This window comes from Haliaeetus albicilla, chromosome 7, assembly GCF_947461875.1.
Source record: "Haliaeetus albicilla chromosome 7, bHalAlb1.1, whole genome shotgun sequence".
In the NCBI taxonomy this organism is placed as follows: Eukaryota; Metazoa; Chordata; class Aves; order Accipitriformes; family Accipitridae; genus Haliaeetus; species Haliaeetus albicilla.
Window position 1 is genome coordinate 45,751,579 of NC_091489.1, and position 14,995 is coordinate 45,766,573.

Below are 14,995 nucleotides of genomic sequence, written 5' to 3' on the forward strand. Positions count from 1 at the left end.
CCAACACTTGCTTCACACCAGCCACGCAAAGCACAGCTGCTCTTTTTTTGAGCTTTCCCAAACTCCTTTGCCTACAGACCCACAAGCACTTGCCTCTGGGGAGAGTGGGCAGCAGAGCTCTCTCTCTAGAGGGTTTGGATTACACATGGCCAGCCCTTCTTGTAGCAGCACCTAGGTGGGCTTTGCTGCGCTGGCAGGGTAAGTCAGGCCAGCTGCTATTTTCTCTCCGGATGGACAGGGCTAGCTGGCTGATGCCAGGAGAGCTATGTGCAGGGCAGGCAGAGGAGGATATGGGGAGCGCGGTGGGCTGGGACCCTGAAAACTGTCTGTTTGTTTCAGCTCCTGGCAGCATGAAGCACCTCTCTCTCCCTCCAGATGTTCACTGTGTTTATAGCTGCTGAAGCAAGAGACTGAACTCTCTCATTAATATGTTTCTCTCTCCCTTTCTCTCTCTCTCTCTCTCTCACATTGAAGCCAGAAGTCTCAGCTCAGAGGTTGCAGCTGGAAAGGAGCTGAGGGTGAGGGGTGGGAGAGAGAAGGGAGGTGTATGCAAGCCTCCCATCCCATTCAACTCCCCCTCTCCACTTTCCTCCCCCCGAATCCTCCCAAAATACACATGCCCCGAAAAAAGAAAAACACTAGCAGATTTTTTATTTCAGAAAGTAAACACTTAGGCCATGGGGGTCTGGAGGTTATGGGAAAAGAGGAAACCATTGGGCTAATCAGGCCGGGACACACTTCCCCTGCTGAAATAAACCAGAAATCATTGCATTACAGGGCGCCGCCGCGGTTAACCCTGGTGCTGCCAACACAGCTGAGTGCTGGGGAGCTGCGGAGAGCCCGTAGCCTGCCCACGCATTTTCCCCCAATCCCTGGTTTTTAGCCAGGGCGAAGCGCCGATGCGGAAGGGGAGCCAGCGCTCTGCAACAGCCCTTTGGCATGCCGGCCCTTTGGGAACGAGCCGTTGGGAATTTTTTAGTAGGAAATGAAACCTTTTTTTCTATGGTTTATGAGCCATCCTATAGAATTTCATACTTATTCTTGCCTGAGAACTCTGCCTGACGGTTGCAAACCTCTACAGAGAGGAAATCTTTCTCTGCTTGAATCAGCGAGATTTGGGGGTAATTTCTGCGGAGCTTGAAAGAGTTTTCAGAAAGCTCTTTTTTTTCATCCTTGCTAGATTTGCATTAGGTGTATAAATTATTAGATCACTGATTATTTGGTTGCAAACCCTTTGGGGACGAATCCTTCCTGCTGTCTTTTACTCCTGTGTTTGTAAAGCACCCAGCATATGGGATCTGGCAGTAAGATGGGAGACCCTTGATGCTCTTGCAGGATGACAAAGAATAACTCTAGTCCAGGTGTAAGTGAGCTAATGGGCCCTTTGTACCAACTTTACAAAGAGATCTCAATTTACCCTCTCTAAGCCTGGCCTTGGACTTCCCCTGGCTCCTTTCACAATCTGAGTTGCATACTATAAATGGGTGCTCGCTACCAGGTCTCACACATTTTGAGACCGCTGCAGCTATCTGTGTTTCAGAAAGGCTGGATCTCTAAGCATGAATGAATATTAGAGATTGTCTGTTACTGTGAGCCCGGGTCTGTTTGATAAGAGCTCCTCACCATGATTGCTGACTCCCTTTACATCCTGCCAGGCTGAGATTTTCAGAGAAGCCCGGATGGGTTTTGCACCCAGCTCCTTGTTGCATCCAGGCTGCTTTGGAAACCCCAAATCTTAGCTGGATGCCCATGCTGACACGGTCTGTGATGGATCTCACGGTCTGTGATGGATCTCACGCCGCGGCACCCTAAGCTGGTGCTCTCCCACAAGCTTTCCCTCTGCTAGCAATTACTGAGAGGGAGCAGGGCTGAAAGCAAAAGCCAGCATGGAGCGCTTTGTAGCCAAGGGAAAGTGATCTTTCCATTGACACCACCGAAGAAGGTTTTACCTCATCTGTTACAGTGTAAGCGCTGGCGGTGAAAGGTGCCGTCACCGGTTCCTTGAGCCATCAGCCCAGCTCTTGCAACATTCCCACCAGAAGGCAAATCCCCAGATAGTGCACAACAGGGGAGCTGCAGACCTGCCGTGTCCCACCCTGCTATCTCAAGAATGCATTTGAACAGTAGCTGTTTCTGCAGCCTCTGGAGGTCGAGGCTTCAGATGGAAATCAAGCTCCATGGAGATAGTCCCACAGGGCAAATTTCAGAATTTTTGGAGTCGGTGTTCAGCTCAGATAAGCCCTTGAGAGCTCAGATACTTTATCTGAACCTTATCTGAGCTATTTGCATCACTTCAGTGTGAGAAACCAGGCTGTCAGACATTTGGGGAGGGGGGCAAGCTGTATGAGGATGGTCTGTCTTTTTTTTTATTGTTATTTCTAACACACAGACACCTCCAGGAGGATTGGACTGTCCTGTGCCCCATGCAGCTCAAGGAGCTTATATGCAGGCTAGATAGGTGAAGAGCAGGAAGGAGAAATACCATGCTTAGAGCCACACAAGGGTAAGGACAGGAGTAGGATGAATATTACTTGAAAGCCCTGTAAGGGATTGCATCTCTCTGCTCTCTTTCTAAAATTGAATAGAAATAAGCTTGAGCTGCCCCTGCTGTCAATTGTGGATGGAAATGATTCCTCCTTTTCAGAGCAGACCTAGGTCTGAGCTTTCTCAAATGTAGTGTGCTTTCTGCACGTTGTTTACCAGATGCTGTTTTGTGCATGTGAAGTTTCCCACCTTGTCTGGAGTGCCTGGGGGGAGGTACAGGATTCGTGCTCTCTCGCTCTTCTCAGAGCATCTCTCCTCTTCATTCCTGCTTTGCAGTAATCAACTGTTTGACTGCAAGGATCCTGCAGTGCTTGGTTGGTATAATGCAACATCCTCTTCTCAGACCGTGGGGTGGTTTCTTTCATCTGAGCTCTAGATCCTGGTGGCTCTTCCCCAGCATCCGTGGTCTTTTTATGGAGGAAAGGTTCTCAGGGATAAGAACAGCAGATTTAGGAGATCTGGCTGAGATTACATGGTTTTACAGCTGGGATTTGGAAGACCTTGGCTACATCACTTACCAGAAAGTCTTTAGGCATCTAAACCCCACTGACTTCCATTGGAGTGAGATGCCTAAGTCATTCAAAAGGCTGCCTGTGAGCCACTGCATAGCAGTTTCTCACATTGGAGATGCAGATGATTAATTCATTGCACATTTTATTGTGATGCTTAATTCATTGAGGTTAGGCGAGTGGCTGGAAGTCCCTGGAGAACGGTGTTGTACAAGTGCTTGATACTGTAAAAAAAAAAAAAAAAAAAGATGTCTTAAGTGACACCGAGCTGCTAGCATGGCTGAGCCCTTGAAGCTGCTGAACACGTGCTGAAGTTTACACAGCCCACCAGATGGACCTTCCCCTGTGGGGTTTTGTATCAATAGGCTTTGAAAAAGTTGCAGCGGGTCAATTGTTGGCTGTTTCACAATAGATGAAATACAGTTTCTCTCTCTGCATCTGGTTCCTGGGAAGGGAGGCTGTCTCTCTGGCAGCAGGCAGGGCTAATGAGGTAGTGTGTGTACATCAAGAAGATGGTTTCTCTGCAGAAAAGCCATGGGAGACTTGCAGCGGGCGGCTTGCCGGCCTCCAAATGACTCAAGTGAGGTGTGGGAAAAGCTTGAGATGGAGGGTGGAATTTTCATGCGGGCTTATTTTCAGCATTAGGCTTATGAAAGGAGATTCTCAGCCAGCGTGAGCAGTGCAGGTCCATCCTTTGGGAGCTGCCTTTGGAGACCTCTGATCCCTGCTTAGAGGCAGGGCTCCTCTTTCGGTGGTTTTTCTTCCCCTGTGAAGCTGCAAGGGCAGGTTAGGATTCAAGGCCAGACTCTAGCCTTTAAACCCCTGAAGCCTGCAGTGAGCCGGTGGGAAAACAGGGATGGCTTCAACCCACTCAGTAGGAACACTGCCATTGATTTCAGCAAGGGGGTTTGGATGAGCACAGATACCAAAAAGCAATATAATGAAGTTCATGACAGGACTTCCCTTCCTGAAAAGGGAAACAAGGCCGCTGACATGGCATACACTGCGTAAGCAGGGACGCATGGAGTGGCAAAACCACTTGTAGATATTCGTGCTTCCCGTAGCACAAATAGGATGGAGCAAAAAAACCTGCTTCACCAAAGCGGAGGTTTGATTTCTAAGAGCTGGTCCAAACTACTTCTCCCTAACTCATCAGCAACTGTTTTTCAGGAGTCAGAAATGCCTTTCTCCCCTGGTTTGTGTGATTCACTCTCCACTTCCTAAGTTCAAGGGGGGCCAGAGGGCACTTGTTTTGGTCAGACTGATGTCAGCATTGAGGTAGAGTAGGGAAAAAGGAGGAGATGCCCCAAGGGAGCCTGTTCATGCAAAATTTCTAATTCGGTCAGTTCCAGGCATCTCACAGAAGAGCCTCACTTGGGAGATTTCAACCCAGTTTTGCAGCCTCAAGAAGCCTGACTAATTATGGAAGGTAGTGATGGAAATAAAGCTGGCATCTTAGTCCTGCCCTGGACCAGGTCTTTGCCATGCTGCAACCTTGGGGTATCTACATCTGTGAAATGTCTCCAGAGATGACCAGACCTTCTCTTCCCCTGCTTTGCATCTAGTTACTGCCTATCCCCAGGAGACCAGATGCTTCCTTTGTCTGGCAGCTTTGGTTGTGTTTCTATCCAGGCAAACAGCTACTACATGAAAGCACTAACAGTTTCCCTTGCTTTACAGTAATCAAAATGACAGGATAACGAGGCAGCCCAGTAGCCTGCTTTGCCTTCCACTTGTGCTGTGTTCCAGGCTGGGTGTCAGCTCAGTCCCCTATCTAGATGAAATACGTCTTTTTTTACTTTTCTTCTTGTTGCTGCCAAAAGTGACAGATTGTTCTGTGGAAATCATCAATATTTTGTCAAAACGAAATCCAAACATTTCCAGCCAAAACTCAGCGTTTTCTGGTGTTGGCTGTGTTGATGCAAAAACAAATCTCTGTGGGAAATGCCAACATGGAAAGAAAACGGAGAAATAGGTTGCGCTATTCTGCAGAATATTCTCCTGGCTCTCTGATTCAGAAGTGTGTCTGAGGGGCTGCAAGGCAGAGGGTGGTTGAACCCAAGAGCTTAATCTGGACCACTCATATGTTTATTTAGTTCAGATTGGTGTAAACAGACGTGGTCTGTTGACGTGCACAAGGAGCCCGGTCTGTGCAGTTTGTGCCACAAAGTAGGTGTGCACAGTAAGTACTGATTCTTGCTCCCTGCTTTCCAATACCAGGACATGATGCTTCATCTACAAGCTACAGCTTCAAGTTAAGGGAACTGATTTTTAAGGTTTCATCCATCTGCTCTTGCCTCATTCATGTCGTCCTGTCTTCCTTCCCCCTACATTTGCACCTAGTAAGGCTGTCGGTCTGCCTCTGTGTTTAGTGTAGCAGATACTTCCATAAACATCCATCTTCTGAAATCCCTCCCCGGGGGCCTCGCAGTGCTGTAGTCAGCAGCCTACAGTGGCACCGGACTGCAGTGGGAGGACTTTCCGCTCCACACCCACCTGAAAAGAAATGGTTTTATCGGGGCTCTCCCACGCCTGCCAAGTGCATCTCGATGCTCCCCTCCCCGTTGCTGCAGCTCCTCACTTCATTAGCGCTAGAGATGTTTATAAATGGAAGAGATAATATTTTTCGTTTCCAGTTTGGGTTTCCAGGGCAGCCACTTTCTAAAGCACTTAGGAAGTTTAGAGAAGACGAGGTTATATAAACGATTTTTCCCCCCCGGGCTCTTATTAATCAAGTGGCTTGTGGAGCCATTCCCATAGCTTTGGGATCAAGGGCACTAGCTGGGTGAGGGAAGGCAGGCAGTTAATACAAGACATCTTTTTCTTGGCTCTTACCCTTTTTTTGGTAGGTTCGCAATGAATGAAGCAGTCAGACCTGGCTGTTGGGGTTTGAAAGCAGCTGGAGGACTGTGTAGCATCCTCCTAGGTTACATTCAAACTGTGTTTTGGGCTTGACTCTTGTATTAGCCCCTTCTAGGCCTTCAAGTGAGTCATGTAGCATCTTTTAATGATGATTTACCTGGCCCTGTTGATGTGTCCCTGTAAAATTTAATTATTTGATGTAAAACATCTGCATTTCCTGAGTATAGGGTAAATATGACTTCCATAGCAATGGACAATGAGTTGGTCCTTGCACTTTTACAATAAAACCCTATGGACATGCATACACACACACTAATTAATGTATTTCTGGGCAAGCCCCAATGCATTTCTAAAGCTTCTCAGCATTTTCCCACTCAGGCTCCAACAGTGGCTGCTACCCAGGATAGCTGTGAGCAGTACAGGCGGCTCATGGGTTTGGAAAACAGGAGCAAGCTTTCATTCCCATTAGAATGAAACCAAGCTCTGCCTCCTCCTTCGTGTCCTTCCTCCTGCTGTCTCCCCACCATGAGAGCTGAGGAATGGGGTCTTTCTGTTTTCCTTAGGTGGATGGAGCTCTGTCTGTAGCGGCAGGTCCAGCTGTTTCAAGCCTGGAGCCAAAGGTCCACAGGAAATCAGCTCATTAGTCTGTTGACCCACCTTCCCAGTTTTCCAGCCATGCTCTCTCAGTGTGAAAATAATGATTTAAATAGCCAAGGGTGGAAAAGAATGATTTAAAGGGGGTAAAGGGGATATTTGCAACTATCGCTGACTGTAGATTTGGCAGAAGGAAACTGTATTTCTTCCGGGTCCTGGAAGCGTATGGGAAAAGGTGTTGAACATCTGGAGTGATTTAGCAGTTTCGTGCTGTTGTGCGAGGCTCCACACTCGTGGAGGTGCAAACGTAGCTTGGCCCGAAGAACTGGGATGGGTTGACGGAGAGAAAAGCCGCTCACGGCGTTTGGCTTGACTAGGTGCAGGTTGGGTGTTGCAGAAGAGCCATGTCAACCTCCTCCAGGGACAGATGATGGGTTGTGGTGGCCCCTGGCCTCCCTGAAGCATTGCTCGGGACATTGCAGACAGCCCTTGTGATGTTTGGTGTATCGTCTGAATGAATTTTCTTGACTTGCCAGAACTAATTTTCAGATTGGAAGGGAACTTCAAGCGTCAGAGATATATTTTGTTTCATCTCACTCGTGATGCTGAAATGCGAATCGGGCCTCCCAGCTAAAAAAGCAGGTTCATTTAGCTCATCCGCACCCGAGACCTACCCGTCCTGCGGAAACCTCCTCAAAGAGGTGAACTAACTGGGCAAAAAGAGGGTTTGTTAACAGATTACTTTTCACTGACTTTTTTTTTCCATTTTAGAAGTGCAAAAATAGAAAGTTTTAGCTCAGGTTGAATGACAACACCATTTTCCTTGTTTATTTTCTTTTTGCTGTTTTAGCCCAATGGGAAGTGTGTGAAAAAAACCCAAACTGGTTTGCATCAACCCGGAACATATTTAGAAAAAATATTTACGTCTGCTTTTTTCCCCTCCAACTACCAGCAAAGCACAAAAAAAAAAAAAAAAAAATCAGCTGTTTTCACAGCTTTTGCTGCAGGCAGTGGGGAAGCGGATAGGGAAGCAAACCTGTTTGTGTGCTGAACCCGCTTGTATCTCGCGATCTCCATTCAACAGCTTTCTGAAGCTAATTAAAAAACCTGAAATAACTGGTGATGATGATGATAGCTGTAGACGGGTGACCATACTTCCACTGGAGTCGCAGGCCCCTGCCGACCAGCTGTCTCTTCCCCATTTACACCAGCAAGGATTTAGGACCTAGGCGAACTAATCAGGAGACCCTCATGGGGAGAGAGGCGTGTTATTTAATTAGCTTTACAATGGACTGACTGGGAGGCACGTGGTGGCTCTAATGGAAGGAGATAGATGTCCTTTTAGCTAGGCTAATTGTTAGGAAATAGCAGAGTCTTTGTTCAGCCCCAGCATGTGGCCTGTGATCTCTCAGAGCCCAGGGGCTGCCCGCTTATAATTTTAGACAGATCTATTCAAGCCTGCTCTGTAGCTTGGGGCCGAACAAGACGGGTATTGTTGCAGAGCCAGGATCGCCGTCCAAGAAAACCACCCCGAAAAACCCAAACACGTGTAGAGAGGAATATTTCGCTGTCGTTCATTCACTATCGGGCCGGGTTGCCAAGCGGAGACAATTGCAAGTGAGGAGGTTTCCAGTGCCGGGCGAGGGTTTTTCCTCTTTGAAACACATATGCAGGCAAATCCTTCATCCCAGGAGCGATGCAGCGTGCTGAAGGGGATGTCTCTGCCAGCAGAGCCTGTCTTAGGAGGGCAGCTTTAGGGCTTTAATTGCTAATGTGGGTCTCACCCCCTTAATTCCCTTGCTGCGGGCATGGTGTGCATGAGGTAGTTGTGCCCATCGCCGAATTATCTCCGCAGACTGGCTGTATGCATCTGTCATCTCATGGTCATGGTGGGACACTGGTTTGGGCTAGAGGGACCTTGGCTGTTGGATCAGTGTCTGTGCCACTCAGGGGCCTGCACAACAAGGGATGGGAATCCCAGTTCTCTTTCCTGAGCTTTCCCCTCAAACCTCTCTCTGGCAAGACCCTATCATGGTCCCCAGCCCCTGGGCTTTTCCTTCGGGACTGCCGAACTGATGCTCCTAGCCCCTTGTGAAGCGAGAAAATGTCATTTCATTAAAAAAGGGGGATGGAGGCACAAAGGTTTGTAAGAGGTCATGTGGAAATATTGACCAGGAATTAAACTTCCATCTCTTGAACCCCTCTGTCCCGGCCACAGCGTTAACCTGGGGGTCATTGCAGTCAAGTGTTTTATTTCCCTGTGCTGACCACTTCCAACCGGCTATGTGCAAGCATGTTTTTCTGGCGGCTGCCATTTCTTAGGCTGTGAATTTGTATACTAGAGGTTGGTGCTGGACTGACCTTCCTTGGGAGGTGCTTGTGTGACTCCTTGCACATTCATGAAAGTGAAATGTGGCTGTTACTTGGTATTTCTTGAAGCAGTGGGTCTTTTTTTGATGGTGGTGAGTTTTTTTAAAGATTGAAAGAGCAGATAAGTGCTAGTGAATAGACTCTAGCTGTCCAGGAGACCTGCCTTCTTAGCAATGACCCCATTGCCTCTCCTTTGTAATCCCTCACCTGTGTCCCAGGGAAGGGGATCTCAAGGACCATCACAAATCGGTTCAGTAACCTCTGTCACCAGAAATTGGCGAATGCCAAGGCTGAAGTCACAAGCAGAGATGTGTTGCTTAAGTCTGAGCTGGCTGCATTTGTTTCTGGTATGAAGGAGGCTGCCCCAGAGATCTGACCAAAGATGAGATGTCCTACAGGTGATGTCTGATGTGTATTGTCTGTGTGTGCTCAGAATAATTGTGAGTATCAAGAGTTAAACAGCAAAAATCCTCAGGTTATGTTTACCAAGAACTCAGTGCTGTTACTTGAGCAGGAGAGGGAAAATGTACCGAGAACAAACAGCGCTGCAGAACAGCTTACGAGGATTTTCCATCTAGCCAGTTCTTCCAGCAGGGTAACAAGTGAGTGACAGCACCCCCCGCCAACGAAATTCAAGGCAGAATTACATTGCTTGAGCCCAGATTAGCTAATCAGGTTATGAATCAGCATGGGACCTCTGGGAAACCAATAGCTGGAGGCACTTGAAGATGCTCAAGCAGCTTACGAGACTGTTGATTGAGGCACCTACGGCGTGTCGACCCGAGCTGTCGCTCCCTCACAGCCACGCGGGGATGTGTGTGTGCTGGAGTCCTGACTCCTCGCTGGCCACAAAGATGCTTTTGTGAGCCATCTCCGCTGGGAAGTTAATGAGAGCAGGAGTTGGGGAGGCTCGGAGGCGGCTTCCTCTGCTCACGCCTGGAGGGCAATCAGAGGACGGTATTGTGGCAGCAGTGTCTCGGGGCTGAGCCAGGGCCTGAAGTCTGGATCTCCGCAGTGTGAACAGAAACTTGCTTTTAATGCAGACAGCGCAGAGAATGGGGACTTTCTGTGACTCCAGCCCTATAACGTGGAGCAGCGAGGGGACCCCAGAGGCCGCAGCCATCTGGGTCACAGAGGAGCCAATGCTTTTGTGATGGTCATCACCTCCTGGCCACAAATGCTAGATCTGAGAGCAGCCTGTCTTCCCTACAGGCAGCCCGGGGGGACACGCAGTACGTGCTGACTAATGAGCTCTATTTCCATGCCCGTTGCTTAGCCAAAAAGAGGAGGCTGTAGTCACCAGGACTACTAATCCAGCGTCCTTTTACCAGCGTAAAACAACTTACTCAAATACTTCCCAGCTATTACGGCGCTTGAAAGAATTTCTCATATCATTTTAAATTCCAGGAAAGGTATCTCCCTGGGGAATGGTCATGGCAGCTGCTTGCTCTTTCCTCTCATTGCAGAGGGCCACCTCCACACCCAGAGCCACCTCCCTGCTCTTTCCTTTCTTGGAGTGGTGGCTGCTGCTCTTTCCAACAATGTCCCCCTTACGATAAATCCTTTCATGTCTCTGTTTCTCTCTGGAACTGTACGACATGTTTTTTTTTTTCCCCTTCCCCTTTGCCTCTGATTTTTGTCTCGTGCCCTCTGGATATTGTTTACTTGACAAAACATCAAACTGAAGCCCTGACCGCTTGCGGTCATTAAAAATCCCATGGCAGTTTTGGGGAAGGCTCCAATTTGGCTAATTACGTTCTGCCATAAATATCCCCCTGCAGTTTTAATTGGATATGGTGTTCTTCATTTCCTGTCCATAACAGCTGGGTGGTGTTGCTCCGCGTTATTACGTAGCCGTTCTATTTCACCCCAGAGGTGGCCACGTTTTGGTAGCAGCAGTGCTAGGAAAAACTCCTTCTCCAGACTACCGGTAACACCTAATCCTGAGCCTGCTGTAATAAGAACTGGTAAATCCGAGGGAGAGGAGAAGCTGTCCCAGCTCCATAACATCTGGAGGATAGCCAGCAGCTGCCCGTTTGCAAAAGGGCCATGACAGGAGCGAATCTGGCCCTGCCGAAGGGAAAGAGCTGGCCCCAGCTAGGAGAGAAGTTGTGGAAGAGCAGTCCTGCCCACACTGCATGTGCAGAAATCACGGCAAAGATTCTGGTCTCGTAATACCTTTCCTCAACGCTAAATGAATAATTATTATTATGCTTTTAAACCAAGGTTAGTAAGCGTCCCTGGGAACAATGTGGCATTACTGCCCATCCTTTCTTTGTTCCAAACTGTTGAAAAACAGTCAGGCTGCATTGTGGAGGGAGGGCAGATGGTTATCTCCAATCAATGGCAAAATCTTTTGGCTATATTAATGGCAGGAGGGCTGTTCTCCACAACTCAGCATCCTCCCTCGACAGGAGAGAGCCTGAATAGATATTCATGTTGAATAACGACAGAATGGAAAAGGAGGGTGAGACTTGGATGTGGAAGAGGAAAGATTTTTCTAAAGCCTGTAAGCAGCAAATAGGAACCAGTTGCTGAGGCGAAGTCATGTTTGGCAGGTCTTGGACTCCAAATGGTCACATCCCAGCTGAAGAAACTAATCAATGGATTCCTTCCATGCCTTCTGCGAACACTGAGCCATTGAGTGGCTCAGCTGGAGTTCAGAGCCAGGGCTTTCATGTTGCAGGCTCTGAAGTGAACACAAATTAAGGCGGCCGCTAGGACGGAGTCGAGTTCGAAGGAGAGATTCAGCTGCCCTGGGAGGAAATCTCTGTCCGCAGCCTCTCCGTTCTTTTCCTCCACTTTGGTTTTTTTTTGCCCCAGTGCTACTTTTGGAAGCATTTCTAGTCTCCCTGCATGTAGAGGCTGCCATACATTGGACAAGCAAAATGAAACAGAAGTTTGGGGGAGCATGGAGGGGGGGTAAGGCAGGGGAGTGGAGAAGCTCAAAGCTTCGCCGCAGCCATGCTGCACCAAGCTGTGGCTTAGTGTCATCGGCTTTGCGGCATCAGGGCTGAGCTGGGATGCCAAGAGCACGTGTATCTTTCCTAATAAAAAGCACACTAGCTGTGAGAAAGATCTTTATTAAAGCCTTTGTACTGGTCCAGAGGAGAAGGAGCCCCATTACAGGTGCACTGGAGTTCAGCCAGTCCTTAAGACCATAACACTTGCAGGAGAGACCAAGCCAAATGCATTGGCCCGCGGGAGCAAGGCTAAAGCACAGACACCGCAGGGGCAGCTGCTGCTTCCTCTGGTGCCGCTTTTCAATCCCACCGGCAGCTTTGTCTGGGACCATCTCTGCTCATGAGAGCCTTCTTCTACGTGGCGCCGACAGCCCATCACCATCAGCGCCCGCTCGGGCGAGCCCCAGCGACCTTGCCGCATGCCTCCTCTTCTGTTTCAGTCTGGGGATTGGTTGAGCTGCGCTCGCTCTGAGCAGGGTGGATTATCGAGCACCGCTGAATTGGGGAGGGGGGAACGCTTGGGTCATTTCAATACGGTTGGGACCGCAGGTGCTTTCTGATGGCTTCATGGCCGCGGCCGAGAACCCGCAGCCAGCTGCGTAAACCAGTTCCCCCCGCACCAGCACACACACACGCACCCACTCTCCCACACTCGCCCCGCTGCAGGATCGCAGCCTGCCTATGCGCATGCTCGCCCGGGAGTTTGCAGCGCGCCGAGCGAAGTGTAGGACGGGAAAAATTGTCAGGCTGTGATAACTGCATCGGGTTTCTCTTCCCAAGCCTGCTCTGGAAGGGATCATAAAGGCAGCTGTTTCTCCTGAATCCCCTTTTGATTTTCAACTGGAAACCTTCTGCTAAATCACCCCTCTATAGTTTCTTCCTTCAATCATTGCTGTCCACCCTGTATGGGGAAGAGGGGAAAGAAATCCAAAACGAAGGGCAGGTGCAAGCACATTACCCTGTACGGGGAGAGGCAATGGGGACTAAGTTTTATCCTTACAGCCATCTTCTTTGCACTTTCGGATTTCCAGGTTCATTCCTGTGGTAGGTTTCAAACCAAGGACCCACCGCCCGAGGTTTCAAACCTTGTGCCTTGCCTGAGCGCAGCTCAGGTTCTCCAAAGCACACGGGAATCAGGGGAGAGAGGTTATATATTGGTCACACAGCGAATCGCTGGTTCTACTTCGCTGCCGCAGCAATAGGTTGCCTATAACTGAGCTTGCAAGTAAATTGGAAGCACGACTGCCTGTAAAATTGGAAATGTGAGTGCTTGTCAGTGGGTGAAGTGCCTGAAAGATGAACTTTTGGCTGGAGCTCACTGCCTGCCCGGCTTTGCTAGCTCTCAGACTTCCTGCTGGCTGTGTCTTGAGCTATCCACCTGGGTAAAACCGGCTGCTCGAGCGAGCCAGAATCAGGCTCTCGATTTCTGGCCCCGGCACCGTGCAGCTTCTTTTAGTTACACAAACTTTCCTTCTATAAATATACCTTAGGTGACTGAGAAAGGCACTGCTGAAGAAACTAGAAATAATCCTGAGCTGTAACGTTTGCATCTGCAGCTCATCTTTCAGTGCATTTGAAGGTTTCAATGGTGTTTGCAAGCAGGACCCTGGTTCATCCTATGGGTTAGCAGGTAGCCCTGAACCCCGGCAGCTGACTCACTTGGCTGCTCTCTCCCCGCCGTTACAGCCGGGATGTTCATTTGAGCCCATCTTTGATCAGAGCAGCCCGGTCTCTGCCAGTGTGTTGGAGACTGTTAAGACTCACAGTGAGAGAACCACAAGAGCTGGTTGCTCATGACTTTATTTTTTTTTTTTTAACACTTGTACCGGTAAATTGACATCTGTGAGTCATAATCTCCCTCCTGCTCTGCCGTTTGTGGTCTGAAGTTTGTGCTACCTAAATATAATAAAACATAATTCATGTGAAAACCGATATTCTTCTGTTAATTTCATGCCATGCTGGCATGATACTCATCTTGCATCTTTAAGATGCTTTTTATCCAATCAGTTCCCACACCTTTTTGGCCTCCCACCTGTACAAAGCACACTGGTGAACAACCACCCCTGCCTGTCACCCATCGCCACGCACCTGAGCGTGCTTGTGCACAGGCACTCTGCCCTGACCGTGCCCGCACATTTGGATCCGCTTGATGCGAGCGTGAGGGGGTGATGCGAGCGTGAGGGGGTGATGCGAGCGTGAGGGGGTGATGCGGGCGTGACGGGGTGATGCCAGCGGGACGGTGTGATGCCAGCGTGAAAGGCGGCGGTTGGTGCCGAGACAGGCAGGGCGAAAGCAACTGGCCTGGTTTCAAGAAACATCGGTTTTCGGCAGGCCGTCGCGGGTCCAGCTCAGGGCTGCGTGCAGCCGGCGGCATTTTCCCGTGCTAAAACCGCAACTCGCTCTTCCCGTCGTCTTTTGGGGCTGGGATGCAAGCAGAGGTTGCGGCCGAGGCGCAGCAGCACCCAACTTTGCGCGGGTTGCGCTGACATCCCCCCTCCATCCCTCTTCCATCCCCCCGGACTCCTCGCCTCCCCGGGCCGCGCCGTTCCGCCGGACCCCGGGGCAGCGGCCGGCTCCGCTCCCCGCGGCGCCGGGTGCCGGGGGCCGCCTCCGGGGCGGGGGCAGGCGGGTCCCTCCCCGCCGCTGTCACCGCTCGGGGCCGGCCCAAGCGCCCTCCCCTCGGCGGCTCAGCCCGGGCCGGGGCGGCGGCGGCGGCTGCGGCGGCGGGGGACGGGCGAGGCGGAGCGGCAGCGAGGGAGCGCGGAAGGGGCGGCGGAGGAGCGGAGGGGAGCAGCAGAGAGGAGCGAGGGAGCGCGGAAGGAAGGAAGGAAGGAAAGAGGAGGAGGAAGAGGAGAAGGAGGAGGAGGAGGGAGGCAGGCAGGCGCCCGGCCGCCGCTGCCCCGGCCGCCCCGCTCCGCGCACGGCGGGGCTCAGCAGCAGCCGCCGCCGCCGCCGCCGCCGTCGCCCCCCGGTCCCGGCGCGACGCCCCCGCGGCGCTGCCCCAGCCATGAAGGCGGCGGTGGACCTGACCATCATCAAGACGGAGAAGGTGGACATCGAGCTCTTCCCGTCCCCCGGTGAGCGCCCTGCCCTCCCCTTCGTGTCCCCCCGTACCCCCCGCCCTCGTCGGGGAGCCCTGTGGATCCCTTCTCC

The 14,995-nt window shown here is 50.6% G+C and overlaps 1 protein-coding gene across 2 annotated transcripts in view; it reads left to right on the forward strand.

Moving 5' to 3' along the window:
- ETS1 (ETS proto-oncogene 1, transcription factor) overlaps positions 1–14,995 on the forward strand; it is a 78,293-nt gene that overhangs the window by 14,752 nt on the left and 48,546 nt on the right. The window contains exon 1 of one of the 2 annotated variants that reach the window (XM_069788213.1): positions 14,580–14,919. The exons of the other annotated variant lie outside the window; for it this stretch is intronic. Within the exon in view, the coding sequence (XP_069644314.1) occupies positions 14,850–14,919 (70 nt within the window). The 5' untranslated portion in view covers positions 14,580–14,849. Of the gene's footprint in view, positions 1–14,579; positions 14,920–14,995 lie in introns of those variants that run through there. 2 annotated transcript variants of the gene reach the window in all.